This window comes from Chaetodon auriga, chromosome 2 (genome assembly GCF_051107435.1).
Source record: "Chaetodon auriga isolate fChaAug3 chromosome 2, fChaAug3.hap1, whole genome shotgun sequence".
Lineage (NCBI taxonomy): Eukaryota > Metazoa > Chordata > Actinopteri > Chaetodontiformes > Chaetodontidae > Chaetodon > Chaetodon auriga.
In genome coordinates, this window is record NC_135075.1 from 17,706,339 (window position 1) to 17,725,981 (window position 19,643).

Here is a 19,643-nt window from a genome sequence, read left to right on the forward strand (position 1 = left end):
GCTAATGGCTAATGAAAGGCAGAAAATGGAAAATGGAACACCACGAATAAAACACTTGGCCTAAAAATAGAACAATAGGCCTGTGTTGTTCATGCTATCTAGTTAAATAACTCGCAAAGCCACAGAGGACAGTCAGATGTGTAGAACTGACGCTCTTGTGCTGCCTGTGAGTTCACCACCACCTTCAGCTCCCCACAGATGGCAATACTGCCAAACTGCTCCTTCACTTACGTAATAACTGCTAAGAAAAAAATGAAAAGCACTAATTAGGCTCATCAATATATCTGCTATCTTTAACAATCCTCAGCCAGCATTTGGCTTTAAAGGATAAAGCTGCTGATACTCTCTATTTTGTTATCATCAACCAAATCCCATGAAAAGACCATGATTTCATCTCAGTGCTTTCAGACTTTCCCTACTGAAGACAAGTGTTTAAAAACAGGTCTCTAACACATACTTTCATTTTAAATATGCCTAAATAATTCCCTAAAACACAGCTGGCCGCTGTCGGTTTTAGCAAACATTGCTCATTAACAGGCATAAACAGTGCTGGGGACCATCTTCAGCCACGAGCATTAGTGTGTAATCACTGCAGCAGCATAGAGTCTGTGGCATTGACTCAGTACAAAGCCCACATTAATGCTAATAAAGTGACATGTCATGAACAAGAGTGTGGTTCATTGAAGTGTCTTTTTTTTGTTTTGTTTTTATGCTTTTGGCCAAAATTTGACATCTGTGATAGAGACCAATTCATTGTTGGTTTTGGCGTTGTCATGGGATTTATTGAAAATACAGAATGTCAGCAGACCTATCCATTAAGGGCAACGGTATAATCATAGTATTCTGCTGTGTTTCATACACACCTTCACAACCTCTTTAACCAGGAACGACACATGACAGCGGAACAGCTAAAATCCCAATTAGCTACGCAGCATCGGTGTTACTTTGTGTTGATAAAAGCCATTATCGACAAGAAAAGTTCAGTTTATTAAAACATAATTATCAAAGGAAAGACGAGCTAACTTAGCTTACTTGCACCCATATTATATGTCCTGAAATTCCTTCACGAGTCAACCTGACGCTCAGAAAAAACCTCCCACAAACATGAACAATAACACAGCAACACTGACTCCCTCAAAGAGTGTGTACTTAAACAACGCGATTCGCCACATCACTTACGTATGCCTAATGAGGGCGATATGGCAGAACGTGTGTTTGAATAAAGTGAATACTTTTCCCACACGTCAGTCAGCATTTTTATCTTTCACATTCTCCTCCAGCATCGGCCTGCTTTACATTCAGGCGGCTACATATGCAGACGCTCCCACAGTAGTTATTGAGGGAGAGGGACGCTCGACGCGTTCGCTTCACCCATCCCCGTTCTTTCAGCTTGTCCTTTAATTAGAGGGAGAGAGACGGCATATCATTAAATGTACTAATTAGACAAACTACAGTCTAAACAACTTATACATTACTCCGCTGTACTAAACAGAAGTGAGCTGGGTTTTTCACAGCCATCATGGGTGAATAAAGGGCGGACTCTTGATGGAAAATTGCTATGCATATAAGGAACAAATGTGCATTCTGAGGGAAACAGCAGCTGTGTATACAATCTCATCTGCAGTGCATGGAGTCAACTGTCAAATGTAAGGACATCTGCTAAGCTTTCTGTTTGGGTGGATTGCTAACACGTGTGAATCCCGCTTTCAAATGTGCTCGCTTTATTTCAAAATGCCAAACACCTGACTCAGTCTGCACTGCATGGCTCTTTACATGGTTACCAGTACAGAGGGAGAGACGGGGTCCTTCTGTGAGTCAGAGCAGCATAGAAAGGGGGTAAGAGGAGCTTGATCTTGAGGGCGTATGTGTTTCTCATTCCTCAGGAAGTGGGCGATGTTGCCAGATATCCTCGGAAGTGTTCGAGTCACACCAAGCGCCTCGGGAAGATGAGAACTGCCAAGATCAGCCAAAGATACAGCACGGAGGGAGCCCGGGCTAAAACATCAAGCTCAAAAATAATAAAACAACAACTCAAATCCCAATGCAGATATTTAGGCCTACACAGCTAAAAGCAAACAAGCTGTTTCAGCGAATAGGGCATCAGCACCCATGGGTCAAAGAAATGTAGCCATATTACAGTAGAATTAAGCCCATTAGTCCAGAGTTAACATCCTTCCATGACTGACTACATGAAAAATAGAAGTGAAAGAAAAGATTCCAATAACTAATATAAAAATTTCCCTCGACAACTTCTCGCGTGCGTGAGCATGCCGGCGTGCGTGTCGAGACCTGCCTGTTTTTCTGTTCATCATGTTAATTGACAGGAAGTGCTGCTGCACATTCAACGCTGCCGAGATGTTTTTGTCGATGCCATACGGGGCGCTGAAAGCCTAAAATACCACTTCACAGTGAGATATAGAGACAAGTAGAAATACTGAAGTGACAGAAACTCAAAACCAACTTTTACACAAGTCAGAAATTCTGCCAAAAACACACACACACACACACACACTTGTAGGCATTGCGTGCAATGTGGCCTTGGACCTCCTCGAAAACAGAAAACATTTTTGTTTGTGTTTCATTAGAGAACTTGAACAACAAAGCAAGCAGAATAGGAGGAAGGGCAAAGGAGGCACACTCGACTTGCTCATTATGCAACACTTGCTCTGCAGTCTTTTCTCAAAACTTATCTGGTGAAAAGTGGATACGGCCATCTCATTATAATCAAATCCAAATGTGTCACCGACTCCCAACCCACTCTAAGTTCACACATCTGCATTTCCTTCAGTTCTCCTGCTCTTAAGAAAAGTATACTGCGAGGAGTCACATCATCTGTGCTATAATATTACAGGAGTCAGGAGGTGATGAGGCCTGAGCAGTGCAATGCGTCATGTGTTACACTGTTCAACCTTTTACTACAAGGAATAAGTGAGAAACACAGTACATCAAATGTCAGACTTTGATAGAGCATGTGGGCGAAAAGTCTAGATGAAAGTCTCCAGTGTATTCAGTCTTCCTTGAATAGAGAAAAGAAAGAAAAGAAAAAAAAATACACATCCTGCCATTTATTCTCTATTCATAAGGAGCCGGTAAAGAACTATTGTTCTATTGTCTGGCTAAAACTGGGCCTTTAATGAATTAAAATGGCATGACTTCCTGCGGAGAAGTCAATGTTTAGCCACTCACATACGGGCTGAACCTACACAACAGTGCTCCTCCTCAAAAATGGAGAAACTGTACAGTAAATTTGAATTGTTGAATCTGCTGTCGAGTGTGCTTCTAGGGTAACGCCCGTGCAGTGAATTAAGTGCGTCAAATAGCTGCCTCGTTCACTGATTGAGTACATCAAGGGCTCTGATGAAAACCATTAACAAGATTAAACAAACTCAGGGCTGGTGACCTCTTTACCAGACCAGCTATAGCTTGTCCTCTTCACAGACGACAATAAACAATCCTCAAATGTCCCTCCGCACACAGCAGCAGGACTCAGCTCAGACAGTGTCAGGAAAATTTACTGTGTAAAGTGAGGGTTTCAATTTTCAATATGTGGCAATTGGATCGCTTAAGTGCCAAGAGCTTATGAGGTCATTCCTTAGGACACGGTGTGCAGCCACGCATGAATTGTCTAGTTATTGATTCTGAAATAAATTCCGCTGCCTCTGGTGGATACATTACACTCCTCACACATTACTGGTGTTCATGAATGGTGATGGTCGATTACTGGCAGTGTAAATGGGTGCATCTAACTCAACAGGTAGAGCGTGACACTGATACCGCCAGGGCAGTGATTTGATCACAGCTCGGGACGAACGGGCCAAAAATGCATATCGTCGCAGCTACAGTGCGGCGATTTAGAGAACAGAGTCTACAAAAATGGCAGCTTCAAAATACCACAATAACAAAGCTGCAAATTCATGAGAATATGCGGAGTGAAATACCTTTGGAAATGTGATTTAGTGGAAAACATCTGCCTAGTGCTGATGAAAACTACTTAACCAGCAGCTCACTGGCCAAATGACTCAATGTTATCCATAAATAATACCACTGCACTAGGACTTAGTATGCATCACTTCCAAACAGGCTCTTCATGCCTGCCTGGAGCCATACAAGCAGTCAGTCCTCCTCCCTTCCTCTTTAAATGCTTTTTGATGTTGGACTCTAATCAATACTTGAAGGCTGAATTTAGAAACGATAAATAAAACCATGAAGAGCAATGCACTTGATGCCTCTGTAACAGCCTCTCTCGCAGCCTCACTAGCCTGTACAGTTTAGCGTAAACAGTTCATTATATGATTCTCAAGAACTTTGCAAGGAACAACATGGAAATGCAATTTTGCTCAAGTTATGTGACATTGAGAAGCTGTACCACACTGATCTGCTGGACCAGAGGAGGTTCAGCATATATTTTTACACTGCACCGCCAGTGCAAGACCTGCAAAAACAATATCATCAGAGCTTCAAAAGCTATGACGAAATTAATGGAAAAGCAGACACTGTTTCATGTCACTGCTACAACATGAACTGGATATTAGCGGTATTCTTACTGCATGCCGGGTCCACGCTTCCCTTGAATATCACAGATTCTTTTTCCCTTTACTTTACAATTCAAATGAAAAGTAAATTGCTTTTGCACAGTAAGTTGATATTTTTCTAGTGGACGTCATGAAACTCTAAGTATTCTTAGCATTCGTGATGAATTCATTACCTACTGTCAGCTTTTAATATCATTATATTGCCCCAATGCAGCATGCCAAAACGTAATTGTGACTTGAAGAAAATGAAATAATTTCTTTTCCACACCAAGATACTGTCAGTATCCTGCAGCTCCTCTCGTCTCCACTGTTAGAAAAACTGAAGTTACAGTATTTATTTCCAACTGTTCAAACTGATTAATTTTGCTCCGGACTGAATAATTTTTAACATTTTCTAAGACAAGTAAAAAAAAAACAACCTAATAATAATCGCAGCAATTCAGACATGTTTAAGGGTCTCACATTTAGTTTCCTCAAAATCTAATAAAATCCAAGCTGTGCACAAGTCAACTGTGTGTACAAAGTTGTTCAGAGGCAAAGAAATGTCCCATTTAAAATGACAGCTAGGTACAAAGTTTTAATAGCTGTGGTCCAATCCAGGAGCCCGTGCTCCTGCTGACTGACTTCTGAGGTATTGTGACGCAAGAAATCCATTGGCATGTCACAACAAGATGGCCGCTAATTAGCCAAAAGGGATTACAAGGCTATTACAGTGCCCATCATCTATGCCAACATATAACGCATGACAAATGAGGACATCTGCTCAGACCACGGCTCCTCCGCACTCACACTCTGTTTGGCCTTGCACACACATACTGCCTGGTGGTTTGCTGTTCAGATGTGAAAGTGCATCCCATTCCGGTCAATCAACAGCAGACTGTATCAACAGACAACCACAGAATTTCACATCAGAACTTATTGAAGCCACCTTGGCACCGATTTCATCACCTACATGTAGTCAAACTTGCAGCAAAACAAATCCAAGGCTAATAAACATGAGATCTAATGCACGGAGGAGCAGGAGAAAACGAAGCCTGAAAAACAGCATCCAATTGAGCAGTGCTTGGCTGTGACTCAAGGTAATGATTCTAATCAAGCGGCAACAACACAGCTGAGTGGTGAAGCCGGCGTGCAAGTGCATTCAGCCGCAGTTCTTATGGCCCAGCACATGCTGGAAAATACGGGACTGTATTTGTACCAAGTTCTAAAAGGAAAAATCCACTGTTTAAGGCATTTAAATGGAAAAAATGCCAAACACTCTCTGATTCTGGCATCTCAAATATGAAGATTTGTTGCTTTTATATCAATGTTACCTTAACCCAATTCAACTGGGACATTTTTCATTATTTTTGGCAGATTATACGCTAAATACTCAACTTAATCACGTAGTCCATAATGAAAATAATCATTGCTGGCAACACTGCAGCAAAGTCAAACATAAATACAATGGTTTCCTACAGTCTATGACTCTAAAGCAAAGCAATTTCTTATTTCAATATCATATATTCAGTTGACTTTGAGATTCCTGAGCCATCTTCTTTATCTTAGAAAAACTCAACTTTTCACCTTCAGTATGAAGAAAAATATTAGCAGCAGGAGTTGTTTTATCAGGTTTTAAACTATCAGAGAGAGAGATTCACACGGCGCCCTCAACTAACTTTTCAATTGAAAGGCGCATTTTTTTTAATTTTCCACCAAATGCTTAGCTATGCTTCACCATTAGCAGCAACTGTAAGGAACATACTGCTATTTGCCATCTGCAGTAATCTTTTGATCTACATTAGTTCAACTCTGGGCCATGAAAACGAACGCAGCTCTCAAGCACAGAACACACATTAACACTGAAACACTTGCAACTCATGGACCTAGGCTGGTTCCAGTCACGAGTGAAATGCTTTTTCCATCTTTTCATACTGTAGTTCACGTGGCTCTGACCAGATTGAAGGTTAATTGAGTTAAGTGATCATAACAGAGTAATGATGAGGCTATTATAACACTCCTCAAATGGCAGACACTGCAAAAGGCCTTTGAATCCTGACCTTTCAAACAGGAACAAGCCCCCTGTATATTTCTGAATTTCCTATAATCACAAGTCCAGGGCTGCATCCAACGCTTTTCTCGATTACTCGCCTTGTCAACAAAATCTGGGACAGCTCTAGGTGATGTCTTCAAATGTAGATTTGCAAACCAACAGATTAAAAGCCAAAAGAGACTCAGTTTATTACTGTGTATTTTACAGCAAGCCTATTCTGAGGGAACGCTCTTTTTGATTAAAAAAACCTAAAGCGGTTATTCGACTATCAAAACAATTGGCAATTAATTTTCCGTCAATCAACTAAATGCTTAATCGACAAATGGTTTCTGCTCCACTCAAACCAGCTGCATCTTCTGTCGTCTTCAGACGTAGAAATAACAGCTCACAGCGAAGTGGTGAGTCCTGTCAGTGCAAAGATCAATGCTCTCGGATCCTTTTTGCCGAATTGAAAAAAAAATACTTGCATCTCTCTATTGATGGGGCAATCAAAGCGTCCATAGGTTTGAATACAAGATAAACCTTTTTTCTTCTCCATCTCAGAGTGACGACTTCCATTTTATGGCACTCTGTAATATCATTTGCCTCACTATGCCTATTCAGAGCATTTGATTCCAAACATTACAGGAAGACAGATGATTGTCTTGAGAACTGTGAGGCTGCTGAGTGGCTGCTAACTCCCACCTGCCTCACGCTGGCTGTTAAGTGTGGGAACAGATGATCTCTGGAATCCCTGAGTGATTACTCGTTACCTGGGAATGGGTCTCCTCTGCTGTGGTAAACACTTGTGTTGTGAGGTTCAGATTAGCAGTGACAATAACACACAGCAGCTGTCACACCTTCCGCTCACACTGGAGTATGACGGATGAGCAGAAATTTGTAATGGCAGCGCAGATAGAATCAACGGGAAAGGTGTTTGAGTTTTTTTTTTTTTCTTAAACGTTCGACAAACTCATCTGTTGACTGCGCCGTCGTGAATTTCTTTTCACTGTCTAATAAACACAAGTTGTCTCTTTTGAGGAAGCCTAAAACAACGTCTTTCTGAAATATGAAAATGTCAAAAGGAAAAGGCCGTGGTATTCAAATCTCTTGTTAATTAGGGTTCTACTACCAGGAGGGTTTGAATGTTGGTGTTGAAGAACAGAAACATTTGCATCTCCTTAAGGGGAGAGTGTCAACAGGATCGATAGGGTAGTCTCCAAACTCCTGTTCTGCCTCCAAAAAACCATCGAACTCAGCACATCTTCTCCCTTGGAACTGTCTGAAATTAACAAAGACCAAATTTTCACACGAGCCACCTCTGTCGTTTTTACCACCGACTCCTCTAAAGCACCCAACATTAACCTTCAGATATTAAGCACCTGGAAAAGGCCGAGCACCACCCGAAATGCCTCGGAACATGGTTAAAATAGCAATGATCCCCCAACCCCCACCCCCCCATTCCGCCTTCCATTGTTGTTTTAGAGCCTTCTCTCGAAATAGAGAAAGCTCCCAGAGAGACAGTCGAAGTGTGTGAGAGAAACAAACAGAACATCAATCTCATTCCAAACCCAAAGGAAAGAGCCCGGGGAATGATCTCTCAGGGTGTTAGCTTAGGCAGGGGGAAAAAACGCATTCGACAAGGAATTAATGAAATGGGTTTAGCACTGGAGTGGAAAAGTGGATATCAAGTCAGTGTTGAACTCATAGCCTGTCAAATTGTATTTGATTACAACTAATCTTCTTTATTTACCACTTAATGTCAGATGTTCATAATGAATGACCTGCCATCATCAGGTCTGCGGGTAGCATAATTCTAGTCTGCCACACGCTTAGTGTTTATCCTATAATAAGCAATATAACATCAAACTAATGTAAAGCAACCTGCTTATCATACTTCCTTGATAAATTAACATTTAAATTCCAGGTTCCCAAACTTGCCAATGCTTCAGTCTATTGATTTTTTTCCGCCTTTAACTACCTCACTTACTGCATGCCGTTTAATTTTGGTGACTGGAAGCTTCTAAATCACCGCCAAGTGTAATACCCATTTGGAAAGAAGGCAACATTTTAAGAAATCTTCTGGGCATTAGGCTGTTGATGGTGACAGCCATTTTCTCTTCTTAGCAAAGGACCTTTTCAGACTTCCTACAGCCAAAACTTTGAGAAGTTAGAGGTTGATTATACAGCAGTCTAATCTGAAAAGTGAGCTAAATTGGTTCTGTAAAGCGATCGGAGCAGCCAGACTGGAAACTATATAGCCGACACTTGTGATTATAACTGCAGCTTGGCCGAGGAATAACTTATTTCAAGCAGACTCCTCGAATCACAGCTGTCTTTATGTGTGAATTCAGCTCAGACAGACAGATGTAAATGCACAATGACCCTAACTAACCCAGAGCCCAAGAATAATGGCATTTAGAAATAATCGATAGTGTTGATGTTTGTTGGTTGGGATGGTATATGAAAAACAGTGTTATAATTAACTGAGGTACACTCAGAAAATAAAGTAATTCTGTATACCATGACACTGTAAAACCATCATATTTACTTCCAAGAATAAAGCCCATATTAGGTTATCACAGATATATCGGTGCTGGCACACATCGGCTTATGGACCAAGAAACTGGAGAACGGACACTGCAAAGACATGTTCTCAACGTCAAAACCAAGCTGCTATCACACAGCGAGCTCTTTCAAGTTTGTTTTTCTTTAAACTGTAAAACGTTCCATATCTTTGTCACGAGACGAGCTATCGGCCGATATGTTTTCATCACATCTCTCTGCCGATATCGGCATGAACAATCGAACATCTGTCAGATGACACGAAACAAAAAAAGCCACATAAAGCCATAAGGAATTAAAGTCAAAATAAACCTTTTCCACAAATTTAAATAATCAATACATTTAAAGGCAGCCCACCAAAAAGGAACAGCGCTGTTAAAGCTCCAGTTACATAACACATAAAACCCCCGGGTGCTTTTCTGTTTCTTATTGTTTTTTTAAAAAAAACCTCGCAATTCAACGATCTGAGGACTGTCAGGTTCACATGGCATCGTTTCAATTTCATTTAAGGATTCTGTTGCTGTTCCACTCCAACACTTGTCTGACAGTGATAGCTACTATACACAGTGACTACCACTGTAGAGTTTCAAGAGCTGGGTAAAGACTACATTTTTCAAAGATTGCAGTGACTGCATTTTGAACCAAAGGTGACCTAAATGCACAGTTACAAAAGTACAATATCGCTTCCATATGCTCGGGCACAGGCTTTTTCTGCAGCTGCTCAAAATAACAAGAATATAATTTATGCAAATGTTAAAATTCAATTCATCACATGCAACTCGACTCCTATTCAACAAGCTTATTTTGCATTCTGCAGAGCACCTTGAGCTTGATAAAACATACACAGCCTAATCCTATATCTTCAGTGATTGTCGTCATAATTCACGACGGGGAAAATGAGCCCTGTGGATGGGATAGCCTACTTTTGAATTTATTTTTCCTCGCCTCTGAAAAAGACAATCTTGAATGTAGCCTGCCAAAAGAAGAAAAAAAACAATGAGCACAAAGCAAACACATGCTCTGTTGACCCACAATAGCACAATGCAGGAAAAAGGAGCCTGAAGGTCCCATTGTGTCCACTCTCCACAGGGCAGCGTTGACTGACAGTTCAGCTGTAAGCAAAGCCGACACTGTATCACATCGCGGCAAGATTGTTTAAGGGGAAAGAGGACGTGAAGGACATAGGACATTTATTGATATGGCCAAGTCCTTGAGTGCAGCAGTATACGTCCTTCAGTGACAGTGCCTTATTGCCTGGACATTAATCACTATTGTCATGAAGCACGGGAAATAAGTGCACTAGCTTCCCCAACAGCATTTTTCCTCCCTTGTTTCAACCAGCCTGGTCACATTCAGTTTGCGTGTGTCTGTGTGTATGCGTGTGTGTGTGTGTGTGTGTGTGTGTGTGTGTGTGTGTTTTGGGCTGGATGTTGCGAGGACAGATGAAATGATTTGGAGTGAAGTGGCTGTGAGTCATTCTAAATGATTAAAATGCTACTGTGACCAGCTTGGACTATCTTGGCTGAAAGACCGAGTGAACTCAACCATACACACGAAGTAATGAAGTGATGACTGATTTCCTTGATTAACATAAGTTATACAAATAAACTGTTTAATCAAAATTAATGTCAAATTACTCTAATTATCTCATGAAATAAAGCCCCGTTCTTGTAATGTTCAGTTCATGTCATCTGAAATGGCGCACTTCAATATTAATGCCTGCGTCTCCAGACAGGACAACCTCGCCCGCAATGTCCGCTGGTTGTTCCAGTTCAGCTGCGGCCCCTGGAAACAGCACTGTGCCAGGGCGCCCCTGTGCACCAGATGTGTGAGCAGACCATCTCAGTGACATTTAGAATGTATTGACAATTTGTTTGTTATTGACTGATTCTTTATGTGCATATAGCAAACCTTTTTTTTTCTTGTTTGTTTATATCTCCTATAACTAGCAGGTAGGACAACATCTGCTGCAGTTGACTTTATGCTAATGTGCACTATTCAGGATTAGGGCTGTCAACGAATATTCAAATTTTGATTATATAATGGAACTGCAAAAAAAAAAAAAAAAAGACATTAGGATGTGAAAATTAACATTGTTATTGCAGCCCGTTTCATGGCTGCATTAACTTTATATCTACAGAGGGAGATGGTCCTCCACCACGGAGTCCATCATGTTGCACCACCATGTTCACACAGTAGCCCAGAATGGACAAACCAAACATTGGCTCTGGAGAGTGCCGTTTGCATTTTTTGCAAGTTTTGCTGCCACCGTAGCTTCTCCTACACGCTTGAAAGTGGAGGGGTGAGATGAAGGATATTCTGCTGAATGCAACCTGCCTCCCCACTGCTAGATGCTACTAAATCATACACACTGGGTCTTTAAGACTCTCTTCTGAAACGCTATTTCAATCACAAGGAAGGCGTGACAGAGCCATTGCACAACTAGAAATCGATGCAGCTGCATCCAGTGGGCATGAAGGGTCAACCGTGTCACTTTTCAATGTCCGGCTGATGATTACAGATTTAACAAAATGCTCAAAATAACAGGTATCAACTATCTTGTAACTGAACACAGCAGAAGCACAGGGAGAAACAGGGTATATGTGATGGATCATATTTACACATCTTCATGCTTTTTTCACCCTGCTGGGGGTCAGTCTTCAGTCAGTCTTAACTACTTTGATCCAGCAGGTGTTAAAGGTACCCTGTTGAGTTTCTGACCACTAGGAGCTCCGTGAATCAATGCTTTATCCAGGGGGTCCTTGTTTTGTTTGTATCACGTACATGCATGAGGATACACATACGCATGCTCGCGGGTGATCCTGACACATCCTGCCATTGATTTCAAGCTATTCCACTGATCCACAGCAAAGCGCCGACAAGGATGGGAAATAAGAAGACTGAGAGCCGGTGTCCAGAGGTAGATTTTAAATATGACAAGAAAGAAAATGTATTCAGCGCATTTGTTGGACCTCAAAGACACACACATTGGGCTTTGGTAAAAATGACTGAACGCAAACATTCAGTTTGTTTGTTTCTTTGTGTTAAAGAGCAGAACAGTCTCTAGGGGTCGCAAATGCATACATACATACCAAGGAGTGCATATAAAAGATGGACGACATGACAGCTCCAACGAAGTGAAACCAAAAAATCTTGATCGTCCCCTGGTGTCTGACTGAAGCATTTGTCAGAAACCCCTCCCCCTCCATGTTAGCAGATGTGACAAAGAAAAAAAAAATCAAAGTACATGGTGGTTTCTATCATTTTAGGCAGCTCTTATCATGCTGATGTATCTTCATTGGTTAATTTTTCTTATATGTTTGGTTTTAATTAGTTCCTTGATGCTATAAAAAGGGGGTGTAGCATCATGATTGACAGCTAGCCCTAACCCAGTGAGTCAGAGGGCGTATGGGTAGGACCTCAATAAGAGCGGCTCCATCCCCTCATCACTACGACACAGGCTACCGGCTGCAAATGACATGACAGCCTAAGGTGGGATATTATGGCTTCCTTTTTGCACAGCGAAAGCAAGTGGAGACATGTCCTCTATCTTTATTTAAAGTCATTGATACAGTCCCTACAGCAGTGCTTCTATCACAGTTTGATGCACGTTCGCAATGGAAAAATGATAAAGTATACTTTAAACATATTACTAAAAGATATTGCATTTGCTCTAACGTGGTTTACGTGGGTACCACTGATGTACATTGCGATTCAGGAAAGTGGAGGAGCCACTAACAGCTCAAATCACACTTTATATCTCACTGTTAGCAGTGCTGCGATTGCTCCAAATACAGGCAAAGAAACACAAAACACATGAATCCACTCAAAAACATTTTTGCAATATGTGAAGTTGTCTAGTTTGATAAGAGCAGTTGAGTTCGATTCACATCCTCTGTCACACCCTTTTCTTTCATACTACCACAAAACAGTGAAGTACTTTCATTTCTTGCACAGTAACTGCCAACATACTGCACTTTCATCATTTTCAAGCCTTATTTCATGTAACGAAAATATACACAGTGTCTCTTTAGTCGATTTCTTAGGGCTTATGATGACTCTTTGGTGTCAGACACACAGCTAGATACATCTAGTATGGAAAGACAGAGCAAATATCTCTTTTAAAAAAGCTTAACACATGACCGCACATTTTCAAATGAATGGCCTCAGGGCCAAAGATCAGACATAGAATATGTTTTGAAAAGAGACCTACTGAATGAATCAGAATTTGGAAAAAGCAACTCAAGGTTGCAAATGTTTACCTACACTTACCTTGGCTACACCAGGGAAATTATGAACAAAATCTAAAAATGGCATTTTTCCATCAGTCGGGACATTTGGTAACATTTGGAGACAAAAGAAAAATAGTCTGCAATCGACAAGAAATCATTTTGAACCTTAAATGATTCCTCAAGTGTTTGTGAAAATTACTCTAATTTTCCAGACTGCCTTCTCCGCCCTAAAGAATGCTGCTTTTATTTAGGGTTACTTCAAATGTCCTGTATTTAACACAATTATCTATTCATTTAAAGCCGTGCCACACATAAAAATTAACTTCATTTAATCAGCAACTCGAATTTATGGAAGAAACTGTGGGATAATAAAAACTCAGCTCATTTCACAGGCTATTTTCACAGACTTCTTCACAGCTGATCAGTGTGAAGAAAGCATGCTGGGGTGCTTTTCCCAAACCACAACAATGGTCACAGCTTAACCACCATAAAATAATATGAGCAACATGACTAAGTCACAACTATTCTCCAAAACCAGACTGCTGTCTCAAAGCCGACCCCATCACACTTCAAACAATGCCATTAATAACAAAATCGCATTGTTGTTTTAAAGTTTATCCAATGCAATTAGACAGATAGATAAGCTGGTCATTAAATTTGAAAGCAATAAGCAAAGGATGAGCATCACTAGCAAAATGGATAAACAGCAAATTATCTGCACGAGCGAAAAGTGATTACAGTTGCAATGCTTCCCCATCGGACCATTTAGTGGGTGGCACAGGCAGCTGGTGGAGAGACAACAGATAACAGTGTGCCGAGCCCGTCCATGATCAAGACTGAGCATATGTTGCTGATGCTATTTTTAAAACTACGAGAAAGTTAGTTTTGAGATGTTCTGTCAGTACTGTACATGTTGAACCAATTATCCTGAGAAGGTAGAGGAGGGCCTTGAAGATAATGATGCTGTTGCCAACATCAGTGATGTCCGGACAGCTGGCATCCTGCTGGCATGGCAGTACATCAGGACCTCATTAATAACATTAACGACATGTTTGCTCACTAATATTCTATTTGCAGTGGACAGTGATGGTGTTATTTGAAACGGAGAGGCGAAAATGGTCATTATGCTTGTCAAAAAGTAGTAACTTTTTCATTTAAATTCCCCAAGATCCACATTCATTGAGGTCCGATTGTCAATGCCACCAATTATTCCCCTGCTGAATCACACAGCTTTATGCCTTTGTCATTTTTTTTGTACAGCCATACTCGCATAACATGCAATAATTTCCTCATTACTAAAGTGATGCAATCAGGACAATTTCTATTATTAATGATAAGCTATGCTTCAAACGATGGCTGCAGAGCTGCAGTTCTGTCTACACAACTTTAAACAAGCGTGGTTGTATATATCAGTCTGAACCATTTCCACCACACCACAACTCCTCATATTCTTCTTACTGACTGTTTAATCTCCATACTGTCGTAGGTAGTGGATGCTTGCACTCGTGAGAGAAGACACGCAAGGCTGCTTTTACAAATAGGACAATTTCAGGAAAATCAGGGCAATTTCATCGACAGCTATGCCTTTAAATCTGACATTAAATTTAATGTGAGACTATTTCAAATACCCCCCCCCCCCCCGAAATCTTTTATTTTTACATTAACTTAAGCACAGAGTCAAGTAATGCTGTCTCTGACGTAAACTAAAACGGTAGATGAATACGGTTACGTGACAGTGTACAAGTAGTTAAATTGGATTTATCCTCCACCACCACTTTCTAGCTGGTCTACCAGTCAGCCTGGATTGCCTTTCCGCTGTGTGTCAGAGGTCTGGTGAGACATGCCATGTAAGAAAACTCATCTGCATTGGGGGCTTGGAAGGCTACTAGTCATTAAAGCTGCAAACTAAGGACGTGGAAGCGTGGAACTGGGGGATTTTTGGGGCAGAGGGGGGTGACTCAGAGAGGAACCATTCTCCTGTGTTACATCACTGCTGCTTCACTATAGGGGATGATTGGTGCCACAGGGTAATATTTGATATACTTGGGATGTACACCAAAGGTGTTAAAGCACAGCATAAAACATACAGTTTTAGCTGATTACACAGCATAGATGTATTGCACAGCATAGATGTAACAACTGTTTTAGCTAATTCTTCAAATGCTTCGAATGGTATGAGAACAGAACCAGGCTGATAAATTGGTGGGTAATTATTATCAGCCAATAATAACTCATCACAGATGTGTAGTCATTCGAATTTTCAGGGGTAAAAATGCAAATTGTGTTTGCGGTACTATAGAAGCACACTTTGTCCACCAGAGAGCGCAAACAAGTTTGTTTTTTTTTTGAAGAGTAAAATTTTTCGCTCAATGCACATCTTTTGCACAATCCTTTGATGACCAAATATAAGGGATCCTTAGCAGAAATGTTACGTTTATATTCAAGTTTCATTTGGTCGTGTCATATTGTTTAATATATGATTAGCAGATTTTTTTGACTCTTACGTGTCAATAGGGCTGTCAGTCTCGAAAAGCAACGATTGGTCAGACTGTATATTTAAATAATCAAAATGAGAGCTTTTGGAATTGAGCAAAGGAAACAGTATCAAGACAAAAATTTGGTCAACGTCAAAGAATGCAAGATCCAGGAACACTGAAAAAGTTGGTTGTTTCCATGCAATGTGTGAGGATGTATTTGACTGTACAGTCACGGAGGTCACCATTTTATTTCCGTGCAGTTGTTTTGGGAATGCGTTATTCTGAGTTCTTGTTAAAAGGTGTCTGTCTTGTATTGTCCTTTATTGCCATCAGAACTATTCTGGGTACCGCATACATACAGTATTCTGCTTTTTATCGTTTTTTACTCATTAAAAGCAGTACCGGTGTGTCAAAGTGTGCTTCCCCACTGATTTTTGTGCCATCCTACCTAAAACTGGGTCTAACCTCAAACCTGATCCCGAACTTTCATATCACTGATGCTTATCCTCAACCCAACCTTAGCCATTGCTCCATCCAGTTTGGCTAACCCGAATCAGGCCCTATCCCAAACCCCCAGAGAGATTTGGGAAACACTATCCAAAAGGGGCACTGACACAAGAACAATGTTTCACCATGTTTTGTGACCTGTCTTGAAATTTTAGCTATATTTCCGCAGCAAAAGATTTCACCACGGTCCCATATTGTGCCATCATAGCTGATGGTGATGGTAACACTCATGATCTTATCTTAAAAACTCCAGAAATTGTCAAATGGTAGCTATGATGTGGTGTCCAGTAGTGGTAGGTTTTTGACTTAACACTAACAGTTCGCATCCTAATATTCAAATCAACCCATCAATGATCTTGAACTGTTAAATCACTGGGGGGCACACAATGTGACCTGTCACAAATTCAGCCAAAACAGGTAGCTGATGGTCCAGGATTTGAGCTCCGGTGGCACTAATCGCCCCTCATACAGGCTCAACCATCCCCGAGCCAACAGCGCTAACTATCGCCCTCATCCTCGTTCCTACCTACGCACATGACAGCAAGCAGACACACAGATTATACCTCTACATACACCGAGACCACAACTACAATAAGCCTATAATCAAACCCGGGACACCTCATAAACACCACAACAAAACTACAGGCTGAACGGACACAGAATTCCAGGTTATTCCACAGCAGACCAAGTCCTCCAACTCAACGAATTCCACTAACCTTCAGCGAGCCTGTGAACGTTACAGCGGCGGCATTTTCAGGGAATGGTGGAGTCAGGAGACACCGTGTCGTGCGTGTGAATAACCGGTGTTGTGGTTAAGTTAACGTGTAGGGGTCAAACAGGAGTTGTAGGAGCTGAACCAGGACTAAATGTTCAGCTTGACGTTACAGCGAGGGGGGGGCGACTGGGAGGGGGAGGTGGGGTAGTTTGCGCCATAGTCCCGCTGCCTAATCAATAACATGCACATAAATCAGTGAGGCTAAACGTCTCAGCGTCAACCAAACCGTTAGACCTTAAACTCGGCTCGGCCCTGAAGCCGTTAGTGGAACCCGGGCTAAAACCCCGAAAAACCTATTAATCCCACACCCCAAAACTCGCTTTTATCCTTTATTATAAAAGACCAATTCAACACCGTGGACGCTCAGTAGTTCGGCTACAAAAACGATAGCTAACCGTGTTGTGGTGGGACTTACCGGGATGACAGTCTTTGTGTTTGGGCAAGGTTAAAAACATGAAGGATAAAATCCACCAGTAACTCGGTCCCCGTATTCTCCGCATGTTAGACTACTCATCCAGAGTCACAAGAAGGCAACGGGTGACAAAGTTTTTGAGTCTTTCCTCTTCTTTAAGAAAGAAAAATCACATACACACGACCGGAGCTGGAAGCGAAGTTGGCACAGCGGCCACGAAGGCAGAGCATCAAAGTCCTGGTTGGCGGTTCGGCGACAGAGTCACTGCTTTTTAAAAAGACTCATTTCTTCGCCTCCGGTCCGAGCAGGAGCTGCTTTCAGCTTCGAGGAATAAAACGCTACGCACGCCACAGCTGTGCAGAAACAGTTGGAAATCTGTTGGACTCCGCCGTGCCTGTAGCGGGCTTCCAGATAGCGACATTCCCGAAGTGTGGAGGGGTCAATCGGCGATCAATCGCTGTCTTTAACTACAGGAAAAAGTGGTCGAATATTATTGATCGCACGTGTTCATTATGAAGTGGTTATCCGCGACGACGGCGTAACGAAGGGCGATGCACGACGCGAAGAAAAGTGCCGCTGGAAATGTCCCATTCTTCCATCCAGGAAGTAGACTAGCGGTCAGGCATGCACGGATATCTGGCTGCTGGTTCCATCCTACCGGACAGGCTGCGTGTGAGAGGGAGCCAGCGCGGGGCGGGAGCAGCGGAGGGAGGGGAGGCGTCTCGTGGATTCGCTGAATGCAAAATGACTCAGAAAGGACCCAGAGGCTGGTTTCTGTATACGGTGCTATGATAAGGAAGACTCCAGAAATCAGTGGCTCATGTCAGATTGTCAAGTCACCAAGTCCAGACTGGATTCTGCTGCCTCTTTTCAAATGTTGCATCAAGCATGTTGCATCAAATGATGAAACACTGTTTGAATGTTATCTAGCTGAGGCCATTTCAGGCTATGGATTGAAGCCTGCTTCAAAAAGAGAAAACAGTCTCTCTGCTAAATCCACTGATTCCAGCCCCCCCGTCCTGTCATCTCACTGTTTTGTTGCTTCCTCCCAGGCCCCATTATTAAAATGACCCTCCTGTGGCCACACAGTGATGTCCCTTTGCCTCCTGCTGGCAGAACTGTGAATGGAATACTTTAGCAGTAATCATCACCTGGAATATCATCATGTATGAGAGTGTACTGATTGGAGAATTATGCATCCACCGGTGACACTCCCCTAGGTAAATGTGTAGTCAGTGGTGTTCTTGCAGAACTATCCAGCTGGACATTTAATTTGAGGAATCTGATTAAATTTCTCATTTAATTACCCAGTTCTCTGCAGGGCCATTGAAGACAGTCACAAGGGCCCTTTGCTTTTAATGTGGGCCATCTGCTTCCTCTCCAAAATGCCTACCTTTTCAAAGCCCCCACAGCCTCGTGGGCATCCTCGCATGATCCTCCAGGCTGCACTACTTCCATACACACTGCAAAACATTACTGTGTTTGACAATGCTCCAGACCGTACTGTTTTCTGACTGATCAAGTGCAATTAACCTCAACAGAAGTTTCTGAATTCTTTCCAGTTGGGGTTTCTGTCTTGGTATGTCAGGTGACACAACAGGAAGGCCCTTTAAATGAACGATGCAGACATTCTGCAATAGACCCAGCGCACTGACCGTCATGTGCACCAAACCACTGCTGGAACATCACAATGTAAGTAAGCAAGTAAAGTTCACTCATGTTGGTTCCCATGCTGCAATAAATATATGCAATTGTAAATGATGCATGAATAAATGCTGTTTCATTTTGACATTATCATCTCAAGCTCAAGCTCAGTTTAATACATCGTATACAGCTGACACGATTAGTTGATTAGTCGGACAGACTGAAAATCTGTTTCGATCATCAGTTAGTTGCCGTTTCTGGAGTGAACATGCCGAATTTGTCTATCTTTTCTGTGAGAATTTGCTGATTTTCTTTGTCTCCCATGACAGTTAAATGAATATCTTTTGCTCTGATTTAAAGGCATCACCTCGTTTCTCCTGATGACCATTTACACTATTTTCTGGCATTTTGAGGACCAAACAGTGGGTTGATTAATTAAGAAAATAACAGACAGGTTGACCACTCATGAAAATAACTGCAAGTCCTCA

At 41.8% G+C, this 19,643-nt stretch overlaps 1 protein-coding gene across 2 annotated transcripts in view; it reads right to left on the bottom strand.

Annotated features, from left to right (window-relative positions):
- The window catches only part of ca16b (carbonic anhydrase XVI b), a 100,482-nt gene extending 82,191 nt beyond the window's left edge, over window positions 1–18,291 (bottom strand). The window contains exon 1 of one of the 2 annotated variants that reach the window (XM_076759451.1): window positions 17,515–18,291. In XM_076759451.1, the coding sequence (XP_076615566.1) occupies window positions 17,515–17,599 (85 nt within the window). In that variant the 5' untranslated portion in view covers window positions 17,600–18,291. Of the gene's footprint in view, window positions 1–17,040; window positions 17,189–17,514 lie in introns of those variants that run through there. The other variant, XM_076759460.1, reaches the window with a different exon arrangement.
- Between the last annotated feature and the right edge of the window lie 1,352 nt (window positions 18,292–19,643).